At 39.2% G+C, this 20,613-nt stretch overlaps 1 protein-coding gene across 1 annotated transcript in view; it reads left to right on the top strand.

Annotated features, from left to right (window-relative positions):
• Positions 1–20,613, top strand: part of LOC126365985 (uncharacterized) — a gene marked incomplete at its 5' end in the record, with an annotated part of 48,916 nt that overhangs the window by 10,770 nt on the left and 17,533 nt on the right. The window contains 2 exons of the mRNA XM_050008798.1: positions 1,662–1,788; positions 10,634–11,984. Of these exons, the coding sequence (XP_049864755.1) occupies positions 1,662–1,788; positions 10,634–11,984 (1,478 nt within the window). The remainder of the gene's footprint in view (positions 1–1,661; positions 1,789–10,633; positions 11,985–20,613) is intronic.

The following is a 20,613-nucleotide window of genomic DNA, read 5'->3' as shown; positions in this document are numbered from 1 at the left end:
CTCATTTAGTGTATTTTATGGACTATAAGACACACTTTTTTTCTTTAAAAATTGCCTCCAAAATTCAGGTATCTCTTATACTTGAAATTAATATAAAAATATCCAATGTTTGAGCTTGCTAACACTGTCTCCCTCCCACCCTGCCATCACAAACCCCTAATATAGTCTAGGCTATGATGTGTCGTTGCAGTGTACTGTGCCAGTGAACTTGAATTGAAAATGATTTGTATTATAGGTAATAGTACAATATTTTTGTTAGTAATTAGGTTCATAATGGAAGAAAATGAAAGGTATTCATATGATGTAGGCTATAAATTGAAAGTAATGGCACATGCAGAACAACATGGAAACAGTTCAGTTGAGTGGTATTTTGGCCCTCCGCCAGCAGGAAAAGATCATTTGCAATTGGTAGGCTAGTAAAGAAGAACTGAAAAAAATGAGGAAGACTAAATGTGCAAATAGAGAACTGAATGCAAAATGGCCAAAATTAAAAGGTATTGAAATCGATTCAAGGACGCTGTTAAAATGGCATTGGAATTAATACAGAAGTGATTAAAATGTGCGCTTGTAAGCTAGTGCTACAGTGGTACTTAAACAGACTTTGAAGAATGGAGTTGGTTGGTGCTAACATGTTTATGAAGTGTTATGGACTTTGTGTGCAAACCAAAATATCTCAGAAAATGCCACAAGAGTATGAAGAGGAAAATATTAGCTTTCCATTGCTTCATTAGACAACATTGAAAGAAAACCAGTGCGGAACTAAGATAAGTAGCGAATATGGTCAAAACTCCTCTTATTTTTAATGTGCCGAGTAACACAACTGTTGCCATGAAAGGTGTTAAATTGTAACTGGACATGAAAAATGCACTATACTGTTGTCCTTTCATGTTGTGCTGACGGTACTAAACATAATCCAGTGATTATTTTCGAGTGCAAAACAATGCCAAAACCTCCTGAGATACCGCCAGGTGGAGTTGTTCATGTACATGACAAGGATCGGATGGATGAGGCTGGTATGAGTGTGGAAGAGAATGAAAGGTGTTCTATTGAAGAAGAGTTCTCATGTGCTAGATCAGTCAGTAGTCATTGGAAGATTTCTGTGAAAGAGAAACTAGAGACAGTGAAATGCAGAGCTTGCTTTTATTCCGGGAGGACTTACTTCACAATTGCAACTTCTTTATGTCTCAATAAATAAACCATTTAAAATGTAAATGAGAGAGGAATGGAACAAATGGGTGATGTTTGAAACAAATTTGAATTCACACTGAAGGGAGCTTTAAAACAACCTACGATCAAACCAGTATGTCAGTGGATGAAATAGTCGTCTAGAGTGAAAGAAGACATAGTGAACTATTTCAAGAAGTGCAGCATAACTAATACTCTCGATGTCAGTGAAGGGGACAATGGTGACGAAGGAGGTTTGGATGATGATTTTCAGGGATTTTAAAGGTCGTTTCAATTTCATAAACTAAGATTTTCTTTTAAATCCGTCTTTTCAGTCTAATGATAAAAAAATTTGCTTTTTTAAAAAATATCTTAAAAGTTAAGTTGCATTTTATAGTCCATAAAATATGTTAAGCTTTTTTTGTGTAAACAAAAGAAATCATAAGATACATCAGTTGTCTGGCTGTGTAGTACCTGTTTAACTTTATAAATTTCAGTGAGGTCCAGTGCACCTTTAAACATATACCGCCCACCTGCTTTGCGCAAACGGAATGAAGCCTTGGAGGTCTCTAGCTGTGATTCTAGTCCAGAGATTGTTCCTGTTCAAAAGGCAGAGAGACTCAGGTATGCCGTGCACTAATGATAGGTGGCTCCACATAGTTTGTTTCCTGTTAACAAAATATAGATCATATAGCAAGAGTGTATCGATAGTTGTTACAGACCTCAAATTTAAAATATTTAATGAAAATGGCAGGTAATTCTTTCTAACAATATTACAGGAATATTTTTTATACTTTGTCAGTTAGATAATTCAGAAGGCATAAGAAAAAATTGTAATAAATAAGACTGAAATTTGTGTTGGATAATGTCTGGTCAATGTGTTTTTATTGAAAGAAAGTATGTAAGTAAGAAGAATGCAGCATACTTAGGTCATGATGAACTCTATAGAGTAGAAGCCATGCCCAAGCACATTGAATAATACAAGCAAAATTTGAAATTGTTTCTAAGCAACAGATTATTCTCTTTTGGTAGCCTGTATGGGTGATCATACACAAGTATATATTCTTTGTGAATACAAGATGATGTAATAGTCATTTTTCATGTGATAGAAGTTGTATTCAGCCATACCTGTTATTTTACTTAGGTTGTAGCTAAGAACACTGGGAAAAAGTTGGTTCTAGTGAAGAACACTGGAAAGAAAGTTCATTACAGTATCATTCTTACCTTCTCCTTCTGAAACGCTGTTCTAGCACATGTACAAAATACTTGTCCCATACCATCAGGGAAAAGCTGCAGGTCTCTTGCGACATCATCAGGGTTATAAGGGAGGAGTTTCTCTCTCTCTCTCTCTCTCTCTCTCTCTCTCTCTCTCTCTCTCTCATTTAAATTTGGCTAAGTAGATTGTTTATTTATTTATTTATTTTTTACTCGTGATGATGTGTGATTGTGAAACAAATCCCTCTTGTTGGGTCTTCATCTTGGGCTTATGTGTTGGAGCACCACTGTGACTTGATACAGATATTATTCAACAAACCAGTTCCCAGAATGTTTCGGTAATCAAAGAACCAAACATTTCAACATTCATGAGTAAAACAGCAACAATCCTTGTCTTGTACAAATTTGTGGACTGCAATGTTGTAACTTTATTTTTGAACACTTTCTTACTTGGAAACTATGGTACATCATCATTGTACATTGTAATGAAGCTATTGCCTCATCTGATAATGCTACTGTCACTGTAAGATGGTACTTTCCACCACCCCCCCCCACCCCACCCCCCCCCTCACGTGTTTTTCCAGCACCAGTTTTGTACATCATGCATATCACTGGTATTTACATGCATTAAGGAATATCCTGGTTATTCATATTTTTCCCACTGACATTTTCAAAATTATTGTTATGTTACTGTGAACAAAAAGTGAATTCTTGTAGTCATTGAGATTATCATAAATGTTATACTTGAATTCATCTTTCTTGAGTCTGTCTTTGAATGCAGTGTTCTGGTAATATTTTTATGTAACATTTGTTATGTTTGTTTGGAATATAAATACATTTTCCATAGACACACTCAAAAGACTCAGCAAGGTAGTGGAGGGAAGTAGGAGAATCACTAGAAATTGGAAAAAGATATGTTGTGATGTGCAATTGCTACCAACTTTCATAGTCACATCTGTGTTTAATATACCGTATTTACTCGATTCTATGGTGCAGTTCTTTTTGTTTTGTTTTTGTATTCCAAAAAACTGCCAGTGGCTTAAAATTGATTGCAAAGTAAGTGGAAGTTCTGAGAAATGCTGATAGGTGACGCCACAACTAACTTCTGCCGTCGAATATATGTAGTGCTACAGACATGCTTTGCAGGTACAAATATAAATACTGGCGCCAAAACCTCTGTGTCAGTAAATAAATTAAAAAGAAAAAAGGTAGAAGACGATCTTTTTTCTGAGCCCCGATTTCGACCATTGCATTTTCAAGCATTATGCAACGAAGTAAATAGAAATTCCGTGTTGTTCATCTTAGAATGTAGCATCCTTCCAAATATTTGTAGCAACAGAAATAAATGTCTTTACACAAAAATACCAACATTGCACAAGGCTTTACGATTGTTGCATGAGTTGATACGCTGGGGCTCATTAAGATTTCACATAGCTTCGTGGAATTTTGTTAAGTGCTTGTTGGTGTTAGTGGACCATAGTGAAGCGCTTTCATTATAGTACCAAATTCAAGAGGGGAGTTTTTCGGATTGATGAGAGCAGCGTCATGTGATGGCGACTGCAGAGACAAATTATTTTAATGTTCAAGTAGCAGGAAAGCATTTAGTGGGCCAAAGTGTGGCCGATATCATGCAATAGATGTGATTTTAAATTAATTTGTTAAGGAACAGTATAAGAAATTCCTATCTGTGAACGCCGAAATTTTAAAAATTAAGGCACGTGAAATTGCTAGAGAGCAAAAAATCAAAAATTTTAAGGCTAGTCACAGCTGGATTTATCTGTTAATGAAGCGCTGGTGTTTTTCACTTTAGAGGCAAACTTCAGTTGCACAGAAGCACCGAAAAATTATGAAGAAAAACTTGTGGAATTTCAGTGCTCCATAATTTGGCGGTGCACAGAAAAGCAGTACTTCCTTGGTCAGATAGGAAAGGCCGACCAAACTCCCATATATTTTGACATGCCATCAAATTATACGGTTGATGCCAAAGGAAAGAAAGACATAAGTGTTCTTACATCATGGGGTGAAAAACACCGGGTGTCCGTCATGCTTGCTTGCACTGCAGATGGACATAAATTACCCCATTCATAGTTTTCAAGCAAAAGACTTTACCGAGATCTGAAGTGTTTCCAAAAACTGTAATTGTACAAGCAAACGAAACTGGGTGGTTTTCGAAGGACATAGTGCTGGAATGGATTAGGCGTGTGTGGAATCGTTGTCCTGGCACAATGCTTTGTTTATGCAGTCTGTTGTTATTAGATGCATACGCAGGCCATACAACACCTGCAGTAAAACGAAAATTAGAGGAAAGCAAAACAGACTTGGCAGTAATTTCAGGTGGGATGATGTCAATTCTACAACTACTTTGATGTCTGTTTGAATAAACCATTTAAGGACAAGCTTAAACGCCTGTACACAGACTGGCTTTCGAAAAGCGACAACTGACACTAACAGGGCATGTAAAACGCCCAAGTTTGTCGCAAGTGAGCCGTTGGATTTATGATGCATGGAAGTGTATTCCAAATCAGACTGCGCAACAAGCATTTAAAAAATGTTCTATATCCAATGCACTAGATGGTATGGAGGACGATGCTCTGTATGAAGAAATGAGCAAAAAGAATCGAGTGATATTGATTCAGAATCATGACTTATATTTTAAACATTTTGTGTAAGATGTATTACAAACATAATAAAATTTTGTTTTAAATTTCAGCATTTAATTTCTAAGTTATTTTTATTCTTATTCTGTAAGTGTTGCTACTCTCCGTTGCACAGGATAGAAAAGCGTGGAGAGCTGCATCAATCCAGTCTACAGACTGAAGACACCAACAAATACACTCTGCATTTGAAGTCATCACTAAAAATCTACTATGAAAATACGACTGGCAAGACAGTTTGGGATATATGTCAATATGGCCAACTCTACATTCTGAATTTTTTCCTACCTGTGACAAGAGGTGGTTGTTAATAGGAACTTTTATGAATCGTGAATCACATGCGGTATTCACTCCACCATAAGAATAAAATGAATGTAAACATTACACCATGTATTCTTTCGTGTATGCTGCTATCTCATTTAAATCCTGTCTGCCTAATAAACTATGAAACTAGAGTGAGAGAACAGCAAACGCAGAGGAATATGCATATCATGTCATTTTTATATTTGTATTATTCTTATGCTGAATAGTGATACAGTCAGAAATTAAGCATGGCAACTGACTAGATTTTTAAATCTAAGGTGAGAGAAATTTTTGCCAACTCTCGTTCAGAACATCATCTGTCATACGCAGTCTATTATTTGGTTCTTGTTGGTCACTATCAAAGAAAGCAGCAGTGAAGTAACAACAAATAGCAGTCTCTTGCCATTGCCATTGTTTGGCTAATGAGACAATTCCTCTCTCTCTCTCTCTCTCTCTCTCTCTCTCTCTCTGGATTTTTTATTGTAAGCGGTAGTGCACACAAAGGCAAGCCATGCCACGAGTGGCAACAGGTCGTAAACACTCATTAAAGCGACAAACAATGCATAACACAGTACAATAATGCATTTTCACACCTATGACAAAGAGAGTGGCACTTATCAGATAAGAGCAATCGATTCAAACCAGATGAAGCACGTGAAAAAGGAAGGGTAGCTGCATCTTCATCCATTCGACATAAATTGTCTCATGTTACAATGCACCAACTTTGTTTGGATTTGGAGGTGCGGTTTAAAACTTTTCTCTCCCCTTGAATTTCGAGTCTTTAAATTTCAGGTGTGGCTTAGATTCGCGAATCCTTCCCCCCCCCCCCCCCCCCCCCCCCCCCCCCCCCCCCCCCCCCCCTGATTTCAAGTCTCATTTTTCAGGTGCGACTTAGATTCGAGTGCAGCTTAGTTTCGAGTAAATATGGTACCTAATAATACAGTGGAGGTGCTGAGTCGTGATAGGCACAATAAAAAGATTCACACAATCATAGCTTTCGGCCATCAAGGCCTAAGGCCTTTGTCAGCAGTAGACACACATACACACACGCGTGCGCACACACACACTCGCGCAAGTGCAACTTGCACACACATCTGCAGTCTCAGAGAGCTGAAACTACACTGCTAGCGGCAGCACCAGTGCATGGTGGGAGTGGCGACTGGGTGGGATAAGGAGGAGGCTGGGGCGGGGAGGGGGAGGGGGAGGGATAGTGTGGTGGGAGAGGCGGACAGTGAGGTGTTGCAGTTTAGACGTAGGGCAGGTGAGAAGGTGTGGAGGGGGGAGGGGGTAAGTAGCGGAAAGGAGAGAAATAAAAATAAAAATAAATTGTTACATTCCATCCTGGATTGTCCATTGTTTGATTTCAGTTAATAATTTCATTTCATTCTCAGTTATAGATAACATTACAGCAATTGTTACCTCCGCATTTTATTTATTTGCAAATGGTAGATAATACACATCTATACACAGTATTTATCTGTTTCTTAATTAGGCAGTGACCAGAAAGTGGTCAGTATTGGTCAGCATCATTTGGCCCGTTTCAATGCTGCAACTCCTGTTAGTGACCTTGTCAAGAGTCTTCTTAGTGTGCATATAGTATCTTTCTTTAAGGGGATATTATTTTAAATTATGGTCTGTGCTGAATTATGTATGTGCTAAGGTATGTTGAAAGTGCAGCAAAAAGGATGATAAGGTGGATATCGAGAGCTCCATACAGGAATTGAAGTGAAGACATCTCGTTAGTGGCCAGCAACTGTAGTCACACATTTTCCACACCTAGGACATGAAATCAATGCTTTGGTCTCAACGTATTAACCCTGTGATACCATCAATTCTTTCTGCTCCGTTACACACGAAGCTCCATTACTGGTACAGTGCTTGCTCAATAAACTCCTTCTCTCTCTCTCTCTCTCCTCTCTCTCTCTCTCTCTCTCTCTCTCTCTCTCTCTCTCTCTCTCTCTCTTGGATAAAATGAAGATTCTGGCATCTTCTGTATTAATAGTTTTGACTTGGGACATGGACTTTTAATGTGAAACAGGATGCGAAAATTGAGGATTGCCCAGTAAGCAATGGAGAGGTGCGTATTGTGAGCAGCATGTGGATAAGAGAACAAACTGGTGTTGAAAAAATAATTGTGAGCATTATTACAATGACACATAGCCAGGCAAATGAATGGTAGATAGACCAAAGAAGTTCTATGCCAGATTCAAAGAGGGTGAAAAATGACATACAACTTAATGGAAAGTACATACACAACATTAGAACAAAATCCAGGAGTGACATTGATGTGTGTAGCCAAAGACTGTAGTGCATGAGTAACTACAAAGGAGATATTTATCCAGTAGCGAAATGATGGTGGTGTGATCCTAATCTTAGAATGTGTGTGACTTTCACATGTCAGTTACAAATATGCCTGGATCAGAATAACAGAGTGATTGACAGCAAGGCACAGTTGAGTGTGGAAGGAGGCGATGATATCAGTTTGCCAGTGCCTGTAGCAGTAACAGCTGTGCAGTTCTTCACTGGACTATCTTGTCACGCCACCTTTTAATGTGCGGTAATGAGTTCACTTTACGGGTTCATTATATCCTTGTGGCTTAACAAACGTACTCCCATGTATAAAATGATTCTGTGTTCTTGTTATTTTTATATCTCAACAGAAGCAACAGCAAGTGCACCGTTTCTACAATACTCAGAGTGACTCACATTCATTTGTCATATTCAATTCACAAGGGGTGTTAAAATCGATCTGAATCGTTCATGTAATTACAATAACTAAGACGATTGTAATAATAAAAACCGCTTGAGTCCTTAACAATCATTGTAGTGTTCATGCAGAGTGTCATTAGTCCTTAATTCCTTAATTATGAGATGAGATTTACAGTGCAACTGGACTACACACCATTCAGTCAAAAATAAGAAATACAGACAAAAAAATAAACATCAATGAAGGCAAAGGGTAAATGCCACTTTGTTCAGAATCACTTCCTTGACACTGTCTTTATTGGAGCTATGGTCCGTGGACGAGCCACTGGAATTACATTTTCTATATTACTCTCGGCAGTCATTTCACTTTTCCATGTTTCTTTAACAGTGGTTTCTGCGTGATGTAAAACATTTCTCTGGCATTGTTTGTGCCACTGCTTCCTCTAATAGTCTTGGAATTTCTACCACAGTAAAGCTTCTGTTATTTGTTGGCATGTAATTTTTAATTTATGCTCAAATCATTTCGATGGCATTAAAGTGACAGTGGTATGTTGAACCACTTAAGAAAACTTATTGTGGTTCACCTCCTCCAGCTAGTCGTTTGATTTCCTTGATTTGTAAATGAGGAGACAAGTAGGTACCAAACCAGATGCAGTTCCAGCATGCAAGACCATTCTTATGCCATTTTCCACTGGAACAGCAGAATTTCCACATATGCTATCATCTGTCCAGCATTTTCTAACAGAATGACCAGCATTTATCCAGGTTTCATTGAGCCACATTGCATTTAACGATAGTTCGTAAAAATCGACACCACCACACTACATTGTCACCTCTCCATTATAATTTTACGTACATTAATTTTTTTATACCGAAAACCGGGGGCGCTGACAACCATTACCAAAGATATTTTGCTGCCACTGAATTGCCTCGTGAACAGTAACGCACAGGTTTTTTATAATTGGAAGTTCTTTTTGGTTACAAACAGCATTTTGTTAAAAGGCTCCAAGTTTGTTACACGTGGTTCTGTCGTCCTCTTCTTTTCGGGTGTCTGCAGTTTGGATGAACCAGGCTCTTCCTCTTCTGCACAGTGTTTCTCCTTATAAATTTTGATGACTATATTTTTGTGTATCTTCAAGGCATCTGTAGTTTTATAGACTAACTTCGTTAGAGGCAATAAAGTTGCACTATTTTCTCTCTCTTTCTAGAAATATTCCCACACCCGTACAAACTCGTGTGTAACCACACAATACGTGAATGAATCACTGAACTTTCCGTTTAGCAATCACACTTGTTTGCACAATTCCGCTACAAGCTTCAGATGTTCTGTAACGCAAAATAAACTCGCCACACAGAGAAACAAAGCACACACTGAAACGGACCACAACTGTTTGTTACTGGCTGTGAGTGTTGTCTGCAACTGGCTGCAATAGCCACTACCTGCAGAAGCAGAGAGATTTGACAATGGTGAATGAAACAGCAGGTGTAACCAAGTACATTCTCTGATTGGCTGTTGGCTATGATAGCAGCCCTGTGAACAGCTAGATGTCAGTCACTTTGTTGTTCTGAGCCAGGTATAGTTTACAACAGACACAATTGCTTTAGCTGTCTTACAAAAGAGAATGATAAGTAGCTATTTCACAGAAAAAGGTATGGGCGCAAACCAGTATTAAACAGGATGGAACAAAAACAATATTATTTTCACAGTATTGTACATCAATATTTAATTACTAGCCCAGTGGCCATACATCTGTCTTGGAAGCTCAGAATGTTTTGTGAGCTTGCAATCTCCATTACTGATAGTTTGAATCACAGAAATCCTTAATTTGAATTTGAGGAGGGCAGATTTTCTGGAGCCAGTAAAGAAATACAGAAAGAGTACATCAAAATAAAGAGCTATAAAGCAGCCCAGTTCACAGAACAGAAATCCTTAATTTGAATTTGAGGAGGGCAGATTTTCTGGAGCCAGTAAAGAAATACAGAAAGAGTACATCAAAATAAAGAGTAAGCAAAAAAAAGTTACTCATATTGTGATTTGAGAATCTGGTCTAGCTGAGAGCAAGAAACATGATTCCTTGCCTTAATGTGAAAAGGTAATTTCATGTTTTTTGGTAGTTTTTTGTAACTACTGTACTGTTAGAAAAATACTGAAAATATAGTTTCCCAGTTCGTTGTTTCTTAGTGTTCATGTATTTGATGTGTATGACAACATAAATGTCTCTCTCTATACTATTACTTGCAAATAAATCTCTCATCCATTTTTAGTCAGGACTGATAAAAGGAGTAATTAATCTGTTTTATATCATTAATGAAAATTTTATTTACAGTACAGCACATTTGATGGTAAAATCATTTATCCTAATTTAATAAGCCACCAAACGCATTTTTAAAGGAATCTGAAATATTTCCCTAATTTTCCGTTTTGGCAGTTATCACCTCTTTGATTTGGTACCTACTGAGACTGGCATTTTAATTTACTACAGTTCATTCAGCATTTTGTACTTCAGTAGAGTAGACAATTAAATTAACATTTTTTTAGTCTATGACTGATGTTAATTGCATTGTCATTAACACTTCAGTCTTATTTCCAGGCCGGCGAAGCAACGTAGGCCAGATATTCAGGTTTATGTACCTCGAGCAAAACGAATTCTTGCAACTCCAGAACATAATGAAAGGTCACCAGCTGCATTACGTTCCACACCAGCTGAAAACAAAAAGCCTTCAAGCATAAAGAAATCTGGTGATAACAGGGATTCTCGTCGGACACCATCTAAAACTAAACAACTTGATGATAAATCTTTGTGCCGCCAGCAGTTGCAACCTGCCAGTGATGAAAGAAAGGACCTAAGTATTACTTCTAATAGCAAGAACAATGATAAAAATGTGGATAATTTTTATGAAACAAATATTGATATACCATCCACTGCTGCTGATAGAAGTGCTCTAAATAGAAGTAGTGAACGAAGGGATCGAGTCATTTGTGGGGAAGTTGGTGTAGAAGTAATTTCGGACCAGAGTCAAAACGAGGAAAGAGTAGAGTGCGTTGCTGAAATTCTTAGTAGATGTGCGGTCCCTGTAACTCACACCAGCAGTTTAGCAGAAGATTGTTGCCATTGTGATGAAGTGCAAAGAGAACAACATGAATGTGAGATCAGTGGATGCAGAACAGATTTCCCATCTGGTTTATGTGCTGAAAATGTAAGTGAACCAGTACTGAAAAGTGCTAAAACTGTGACTGACTTTCATGAAGAAGTGGAAGACTGTTGTAAAACTTGTAATAGGACGTTAAGACTGTGCGACTGTAATATTTCAAACTGTGTAGACACCATAAATGAAAATTCTGAAGTTGGTATATGTCCCCCTAATTTAGACCCACCAAAAAATGTAGACAGTGTTGAAGAGAGTATAGTAGATGTAGGGGAGAGATCAGTAGAAGAAGAAGAAGAAGAAGAAGATATGAAAGATTGTAGTCTGGGGCAAGAAAGTAGAGACTTGGGTGTAGTGGAAGACATTTCACATAAACCAACTTTGGAAACAAGTAGCAATACAAGTGAACAAAATTCATTCTTCCAGAAAGTGCCTCAAGAACAGGTAGAAGACAAGAATGCCAGTATTGCAAAGGACAGTGTGGAGGATGTAGATAAGAATGCTCATGTGTCAGAGGGCAGTGACTTATCTGATGTACTAATTATTTCAGACAACAGTGACAGTTTGCTTGAACCAAGTATATCACTTGATCCAAAGGGATCAGGTAGTAACAACAGTGTTGGAAATACGTCTGGACCCACAACTCAAGAAAAACAAATTGAGCAAATTACACCTTCAGCTGACAACTCCGTGTCAACAGATCGTACACAAGTGAGACTGAATCCTGATGAATGCACGTGGGAAATGATGTTTGATGACAATGGTGACTGTCTGGATCCTAAACTCATTGAGGAGGTGAGATTTACTAAATATTTATAACTTAAGGTTACTTTAAAATATTTATGCAGATTACTATATATGCTGCATTCTAAACACAGATTGATAATATTTTGTATTGAACCTGTGTTGGACAGCGCATTAAAATAGCGGTTTGTACAAGTGGAAAGATACAAAGGAAGTAATTTGTATGTAGACTGCAAGTTACTGTGTATTCATTCATTCATTTTCATTCCTGGGTGTGGTTTCCATATTGTTGGTACACATATGTCCTAACTTTAGCAGGTGATTTCACCTTTCATGTGTTTGTATGTGGTGGGGGTATCCGAAGTTGTCAAATCTTTTACCTTTACCATTTTCACTATACAGTCACTAAATACTAGAAGCTCCTTTCAAAGTCAGCCACGGTCGTTTAGTGAAGTGGCATCAGTATGTGATTTCTGTAATGAAAGCATGATAGAATTATCTATTAATCACAAATGTCATCAGTGATCATGAACGCATACATTCCAAATTCACAACTTTCCACTTTCCTGCACCTCACAATTATTCCATTATTTCTCCTGATTTTTAGCTAATTATCATCAAACCTAATACATTTATTTCCAGTCTCCCCCCCCCCCCCCCCCCCATGGTCGGAAGTCCTTCACTCTTTAGTTGTTTTTAATCAGAGTTTCTAAAAATCGGGAAGTCATCCATAATCTGTACATCCTGCGCGTTTTGTAGAATGTATACTCATATCATTTAATGTTGTACTCTGTTTGGGCATATTTGTTTGTTGTCATTGTGCTGAAATGAAGACACTTATTACTCAACATTTTTGTGATCAGTAAAAATCATGTCCGGAATGCCTGAAATGCTTTATTTTTGCACAAATTTTATGTGTATGTCATAAAACAATATGGCGGAGACTGATTTATGCAAACACATTTTTTAAATTTTAAACCAAGAACATCGCAACCTAATGACGATTACCTGGGCTATGCTACAAATAAGGATATGGAATCAACATTTCAGGTAGTGCTAGTTCTTTCATTTGTCTTTTTTTATTCATTATATGGCTTTGTGATGTCTAGAAAAAAGACTAACATCAATTTTCTTGGGATTATACTGAAAATAAGCCATGGTTTTTTATTATTTTTACCTCTTGGTTTGTAAAACTCAGTCTCCTGGTTTTTTGTTTTTGGAGGTTGGTAGGGATGTGTATGGACAATGAATCCTCAAATGCCAAAGCATACTGTTGTTAAGATTGCAAAAGCTCGTAACTCAAAAATTGTGAATTTTGAATTGGTTGTTTCTACAAGGTAAGAAATGTAACTCAGATAAGATGGAAGAGCCCATGTAGGTATGCTTAGCTCTTCTACGAGGGTAATCCTAAAAGTAAGGTCACCTATTTTTTTTATAAGTACATAGACCTGTTTATTTTTACAATGGTTTACATCAGTTTACAGCTTGAACATTTTACTATTTTTCGACATAATCACCATTTCTGTCGATGCATTTTTGTAGACGCTGTGGCAGTTATTGTATGCCCATGTCATACCAACTCGCCGCCATTCTGTTCAGAAAGTTATGAACGTCTTCTTTCACGTCGTCATCGGAGCTGAGTCACTGGGACCACAATTAATGCTGACACTTGCTGTACCACAATTAATGCTGACACTTGCTGTGAGATTCTGAAAAAACTCAAACGGGCAATTCAGAACTGGAGAAGAGGAATGTTGAGCAAAGGCTTGCACGTTCCCCACGGCAATGCTCACGCACTCATCGCTCAGCAAACCATTGATCTCCTGCAACAGTTTCAGTGGAACATAATCACCTTCCCACCCTATAGTCCTGACTTGGTGCCCAGTGACTATCACCTGTTCCCTGGGTTAAAAGAACATTTGGCCGGAAAGTGATTCAGCCCCGACGACGAGGTGAAAGAAGAGGTTCATAATTTTCTGAACAGCAGGGCGGCAAGCTGGTATGACATGGGCATACAAAAAACAAAAATGCACCGACAGAAATGGTGATTATGTCGAAAAATAGCTAAATGTTCAAGCTGTAAACTGATGTAAACCATTGTAGAAATAAATAGGTCTATGTACTTAGAAAAAAATAGGAGACCTTACTTTTAGGATTACCCTTGTATTGCAAAGTTTCAAAACCTTCTGCTTGGATATTTCCTACACTTCTTTCATAGTGCCAATATAATAATTATTAAGAGTTTGTTGGTGACTGTGCAACATTCTTTGTGTAATTTAACAGTGTTGTAGTGTAGTAAATAATATGTAGTAAATTAATAATTCTGCAGATTATTATCTAATGTGTGCAGAAGATTAAATAGACCACCCAAAAATGATAACCGCACAAATAGTGAAGTACGCTATTTTCAGTAAGAACACAAGAAAAAGTATGCTAACTATAAAACAGAGTTCGCAAACAAAAACAGGGCTAACTTAAATTTGAATTGTGTTATTTTTTCTCAATCTTATTTTGTTTTGTTGTACCAAATCTTAACTTTAATTTTGTAGACACTTCTCTGTGTAGATCATAGTAATACCATGCTGCTGTGTATAATAATTGTACAGTCTGGTCCAGAAGCCGTTATTGTATAAATTGTACTTCCAGTCATCAAATTTTCTGGAGGTTTCTCTAGATATTGGCTCTTGAAGTTGGAGGAAACTCAAAGGCAAGTGAATAACTCCAAATCAAGGGCAGCTAGAATGTTGAAGGTGGCTGTATAGTTATGACATTTCCTGCTCAGAAGTTCCAACTGCACTGCCAGCATCATTGTCACCAACAAATGAGATGTCAGTTTTAGAATCTTTAATGTAAGTAGTTCAGAATATAATGATGTCATATCTGGCATATTTTCATGCTCAGACATTCCAGGTGTACAGCCAGCATCCTTTCCACCAGCAAATGAACTTCCAGTATCTACTAACTTAAATGTAAATAGTTTAGAAGGCAAGGTTTTTATAGATTTGGTACAAGTTATGAAACTACACAGCAGAGGAATCTTATGTTTCAGAAGTACATGATCTGTACTTAACTCCAGAAAGCAGAGGAAGAAAGTTGATCCCAAAAGAGAGAGAATATAGAAGTGCTGTTGATAAGAAAAAAGGAGACCGAATTGGAATAACGAAAGGACCTAGGGAAAGTGGACCACTATGATAATCAGAATTCTGTTGCAAATCAAGGAAGAAGAGAACATGTTCTTCAGTATCTGAGGAGAAATATAGTAAAATATTTAAAACTTTCTGATCGAATATGGTCCCCCCCCCCCCTTCCCCCCCCCCCCCCCCCCCCCCCCATGAACCATGGACCTTGTCGTTGGTGGGGAGACTTGCATGCCTCAGCGATACAGGTAGCCGTACCGTAGGTGCAACCAAAATGGAGGGGTATCTATTGAGAGGCCAGACAAACGTGTGGTTCCTGAAGAGGGGCAGCAGCCTTTTCAGTAGTTGCAGGGGCAACAGTCTGGATGATTGACTGATCTGGCCATGTAACACTAACCTTAAAGGCCTTGCTTTGCTGGTACTGTGAACGGCTGACAGTAAGGGAAAACTACAGCCGTAATTTTTCCCGAGGGCATGCAGCTTTACTGTATGGTAAAATAATGATGGCATCCTCTTGGGTAAAATATTTCGGAGGTAAAATTGATCCCCATTCGGATCTCCGGGGGGGGGGGGGGGGGGGGGGAATATTCAAGAGGATGTTGTTATCAGGAGAAAGAAAACTGGTGTTCTACGGATCGGAGTGTGGAATGTCAGATCCCTTTATCGGGCAGGTATATTGTAAAATTTAAAAAGGGGAAATGGATAGATTGAAGTTAGATATAGTGGAACTTCGTGAAGTTCGGTGGCAGGAGGGACAAGACTTTAGGTCAGGTGAATACAGGGTTATAAATACAAAATCAAATAGGGATAATGTAGGAGTGGGTTTAATAATGAATTTAAAAAAAAAAAAAAAAAAAATAGGAGTGCAGGTAAACTAGTACAAACAGCATAGTGAACGCATTATTGTGGCCAAGATAGATACGAAGCCCACACCTACCACAGTTATATGCCAACTAGCTCAGCAGGTGACAAAGAAATTGATAAAATGTATGATGAGATAAAAGAAATTATTCAGATAGCGAAGGGAGACGAAAATTTAATAGTCATGGGTGACTGAAATTCGATAGTAGGAAAAGGGAGAGAAGGAAACGTAATAGGTGAATATGGATTGGGGGTAAGAAATGAAAGAGGAAGCCGCCTAGTAGAATTTTGCACAGAGCATAACTTAATCATAGCTAACACTTGGTTCAAGAATCATGAAAGAAGGTCGTATACATGGAAGAAGCCTGGATATACTAGAAGGTATCACATAGATTATATAAGGATAAGACAGAGATTTAGGAATATAATGATAAGACAGGGATTCAGGAACCAGGTTTTAAATTCTAATACATTTCCAGGGGCAGTTGTGGACTCTGACCACAATCTATTGGTTATGCACTGTAGATTAAAACTGAAGAAACTGCAAAAAGGTGGGAATTTAAGGACATGGGACCTGGATAAACTGACTAAACCAGAGGTTGAACAGGGTTTCAGGGAGAGCATAAGGGAACAATTGACAGGAGTGGGGGAAAGAAATACAGTAGAAGAAGAAGAAGAGTGGGTAGCTTTGAGAGATGGAATAGTGAAGGCCGCAGAGGATCAAATAAGTAAAAAGACAAGGTCTAGCAGAAATCCATCCTTGGGTAACAGAAGAGAGATTTAATTTAATTGATGAAAGTAGAAAATATAAAAATGCCGTGAAAGAAGCAGGCAAAAAGGAATACAAACATATCAGAAAAGAGATTGGCAGGAAGTGCAAAATGGCTAAGCAGGGATGGCTAGAGGACAAATGTAAGGATGTAGAGGCTTATCTCACTAGGGGTAAGATAGATAACGCTTACAGGAAAATTAAAGCGACCTTTGGAGAAAAGAGAACCACTTGCATGAATATCAAGAGCTCAGATGGAAACCAAAGCACAGAAGGGAAAGCAGAAAGGTGGAAGGAGTATATAGAGGGTCTATACAAGGGCGATGTTCTTGAGGACAATATTATGGAAAGGGAAGAGGATGTAGATGAAGCTGAAATGGGAGATACGATACTGCGTGAAGAGTTTGACAGAGCACTGAGAGACCTTGAGTCGAAACAAGGTCCTGGGAGTAGACAACATTCCATTAAAACTACTGACAGCCTATGGAGACCCATTCCTGACAAAGCTCTACCATCTGCTGAGCAAGATATATGAGACAGGCGAAATACCCCCAGACTTCAAGAAGATTATAATAATTACAATCCCAAAGAAATCAGGTGTTAACAGATGTGAAAGTAACCGAAATATCAGTTTAATAAGTCACCGTTGCAAAATAGTAACGCGAATTCTTTACAGACAAATGGAAAAACTGGTAGAAGCCGACCTCGGATAAGATCAGTTTGGGTTCTGTAGAGATATTGGAACACCTGGGAGCGTACTGACCATATGACTTATTTTAGAAGATAGATTAAGGAACGGCAAACCTACGTTTCTAGCATTTGTAGACTTACAGAAAGCTTTTGAAAATGTTGACTGGAATAGCTTTTGAAAATGTTGACTGGAATACTCTGTTTCAAATTCTGAAGGTGGCAGGGGTAAAATACAGGGAGGGAAAGGCTATATACAATTTGTACAGAAACCAGATGGCAGTTATAAGAGTCGAGGGACATGAAAGGGAAGCAGTGGTTGGGAAGGGAGTGAGACAGGGTTGTAGCCTCTCCCCGATGTTATTCAATCTGTATATTGAGCAAGCAGTAAAGGAAACAAAAGAAAAATTCGGAGTAGGTATTAAAATCCATGGAGAAGAAATAAAAACGTTGAGGTTCGCCGATGACATTGTAATTCTGTCAGAGACAGCAAAGGACTTGGAAGAGCAGTTGGACGGAATGGACAGTCTCTTGAAAGGAGGATATAAGATGAACATCAACAAAAGCAAATCGAGGATAATGGAATGTAGTCGAATTAAGCCGGGTGATGCTAGGGAATTACACTCCTGGAAATGGAAAAAAGAACACATTGACACCGGTGTGTGAGACCCACCATACTTGCTCCGGACACTGCGAGAGGGCTGTACAAGCGGTGTTGGCCGTCGAATGGCACTAGCTGCGCAGCATTTGTGCACCGCCGCCGTCAGTGTCAGCCAGTTTGCCGTGGCATACGGAGCTCCATCGCAGTCTTTAACACTGGTAGCATGCCGCGACAGCGTGGACGTGAACCGTACGTGCAGTTGACGGACTTTGAGCGAGGGCATATAGTGGGCATGCGGGAGGCCGGGTGGACGTACCGCCGAATTGCTCAACACGTGGGGCGTCTCCACAGTACATCGATGTTGTCGCCAGTGGTCGGCGGAAGGTGCACGTGCCCGTCGACCTGGGACCGGACCGCAGCGACGCACAGATGCACGCCAAGACCGTAGGATCCTACGCAGTGCCGTAGGGGACCGCACCGCCACTTCCCAGCAAATTAGGGACACTGTTGCTCCTGGGGTATCGGCGAGGACCATTCGCAACCGTCTCCATGAAGCTGGGCTATGGTCCCGCACACCGTTAGGCCGTCTTCCGCTCACGCCCCAACATCGTGCAGCCCGCCTCCAGTGGTGTCGCGACAGGCGTGAATGGAGGGACGAATGGAGACGTGTCGTCTTCAGCGATGAGAGTCGCTTCTGCCTTGGTGCCAATGATGGTCGTATGCGTGTTTGGCGCCGTGCAGGTGAGCGCCACAATCAGGACTGCATACGACTGAGGCACACAGGGCCAACACCCGGCATCATGGTGTGGGGAGCGATCTCCTAGCCTGGCCGTACACCTCTGGTGATCGTGAAGGGGACACTGAATAGTGCACGGTACATCCAAACCGTCATCGAACCCATCGTTCTACCATTCCTAGATCGGCAAGGGAACTTGCTGTTCCAACAGGACAATGCACGTGCGCATGTGTCCCGTGCCACCCAACGTGCTCTAGAAGGTGTAAGTCAACTACTCTGGCCAGCAAGACCTCCGGATCTGTCCCCCATTGAGCATGTTTGGGACTGGATGAAGCGTCGTCTCACGCGGTCTGCACGTCCAGCACGAACGCTGGTCCAACTGAGGCGCCAGGTGGAAATGGCATGGCAAGACGTTCCACAGGACTACATCCAGCATCTCTACGATCATCTCCATGGGAGAATAGCAGCCTGCATTGCTGCGAAAGGTGGATATACACTGTACCAGTTTCTTAATGTTGCATAATATTTCAGAGAAGATGAAGAAAGAGAGGACAAGGCAGAAAAATTCAAATGATGAAAAGGCAGCTGAAGTAGGAAAGTGTTGTATATTTATTACGGATATAGAAGCAATACAACTAGTATCTGCAACCCAATCCAAATGTTGTTATTTGGTCAATTGTATGTTACGTTTGGCGTGAAGGAGAAGGAGGGCTGGATGCTGATGTGTTTGCGATTTTCATTGCGGGTTATCAGATGCATAAATAAGACAGTGACAAAAATAGAAAATAAAATACGTTGTAGTGAAAGGGTGCTTGAAACAGAAATGTACTTCTCAGTTGTGTACAGCATAGAAAATGATACTATTACAGGGTGTATATACCCTTGGACAACTGGGAAACCTAGGAAGAACTTGGGAAGTTTTTCATCCAGGAGAAGACAGTGAAAAGCCCGCGAATTTTACAGAATTCTGGGAATTTTTTGTTGTTGAAGTTTTCACTCAAATGTTTTTGTAATTGTGACTGGTAAGAAGTGAAATGCAAACAAAGAATATTAATGGTTCCCGCTATTGCTGAATAACACTGCGGCAGTAAAAAATTAATGAGGAAAAAAATAAATGAAACTTAAGTTGCAAAGGAAATATGCAAGTTGCAAAGGAAATATGCCATTTACAACAACAGGGCATGGTGCTATTCTGTGTTCTCTCTCCTGTCTGTCAATCCTTTTCAATTCAGATTTTTCCATCTTGCTGCCAAAAGTATACAAGAAACAGACAAAATGGAGGAAATGTCCACTTTTTCAATGGTAGTAATGTATTCCTTAGAACACTCACCGTACTTGTTTCTTCACCACATTTTCGTTTTGGAATGTACAGTTTAGTATTATATTCTTTTGTACCGTTCCTACACGTTGAATCCCTAGCTTGAATAGATATCCAACTAGGTCCGTATCGATATAATAAGTCAAAATAGATCTTGTAGTTCTGGTCCCTTGGAATTTCCTTTGAGAGGCAAACTGCAAAGTTTTTCGTGCTCCAATATCTCGTTCATTATCTATTCTGAAGTTGGGATTATTTTTGTTCCCACTGTAGATTTCAGTTTTGTGTGAAAACCCCATTTGCCAACATAAAACAAAACGTTTATATCTCTATTTATGTGGTTTGTCTTTCTTATATATCTTCATGTCGTGCCTTGCTTTGGTTACAAAAATTTGTTTATCAATTGACAAATGCTTGCTCAGTGCAGTCGAGATATTTTCTATTCACATGAACAGTGATAGGCCTAATTTTGTCCGATTTGTCACGATATAAATTTTCAGGGTCTGGTGACTTCATATTGTCAAACAGTGGAAAGAGGAGCCAAAAAGCTAATGCAGCATATGCCTATAAAATT

This window comes from Schistocerca gregaria, chromosome 4 (assembly GCF_023897955.1).
Source record: "Schistocerca gregaria isolate iqSchGreg1 chromosome 4, iqSchGreg1.2, whole genome shotgun sequence".
NCBI lineage: Eukaryota > Metazoa > Arthropoda > Insecta > Orthoptera > Acrididae > Schistocerca > Schistocerca gregaria.
This window is presented reverse-complemented; position numbering and strand designations above follow the sequence as displayed.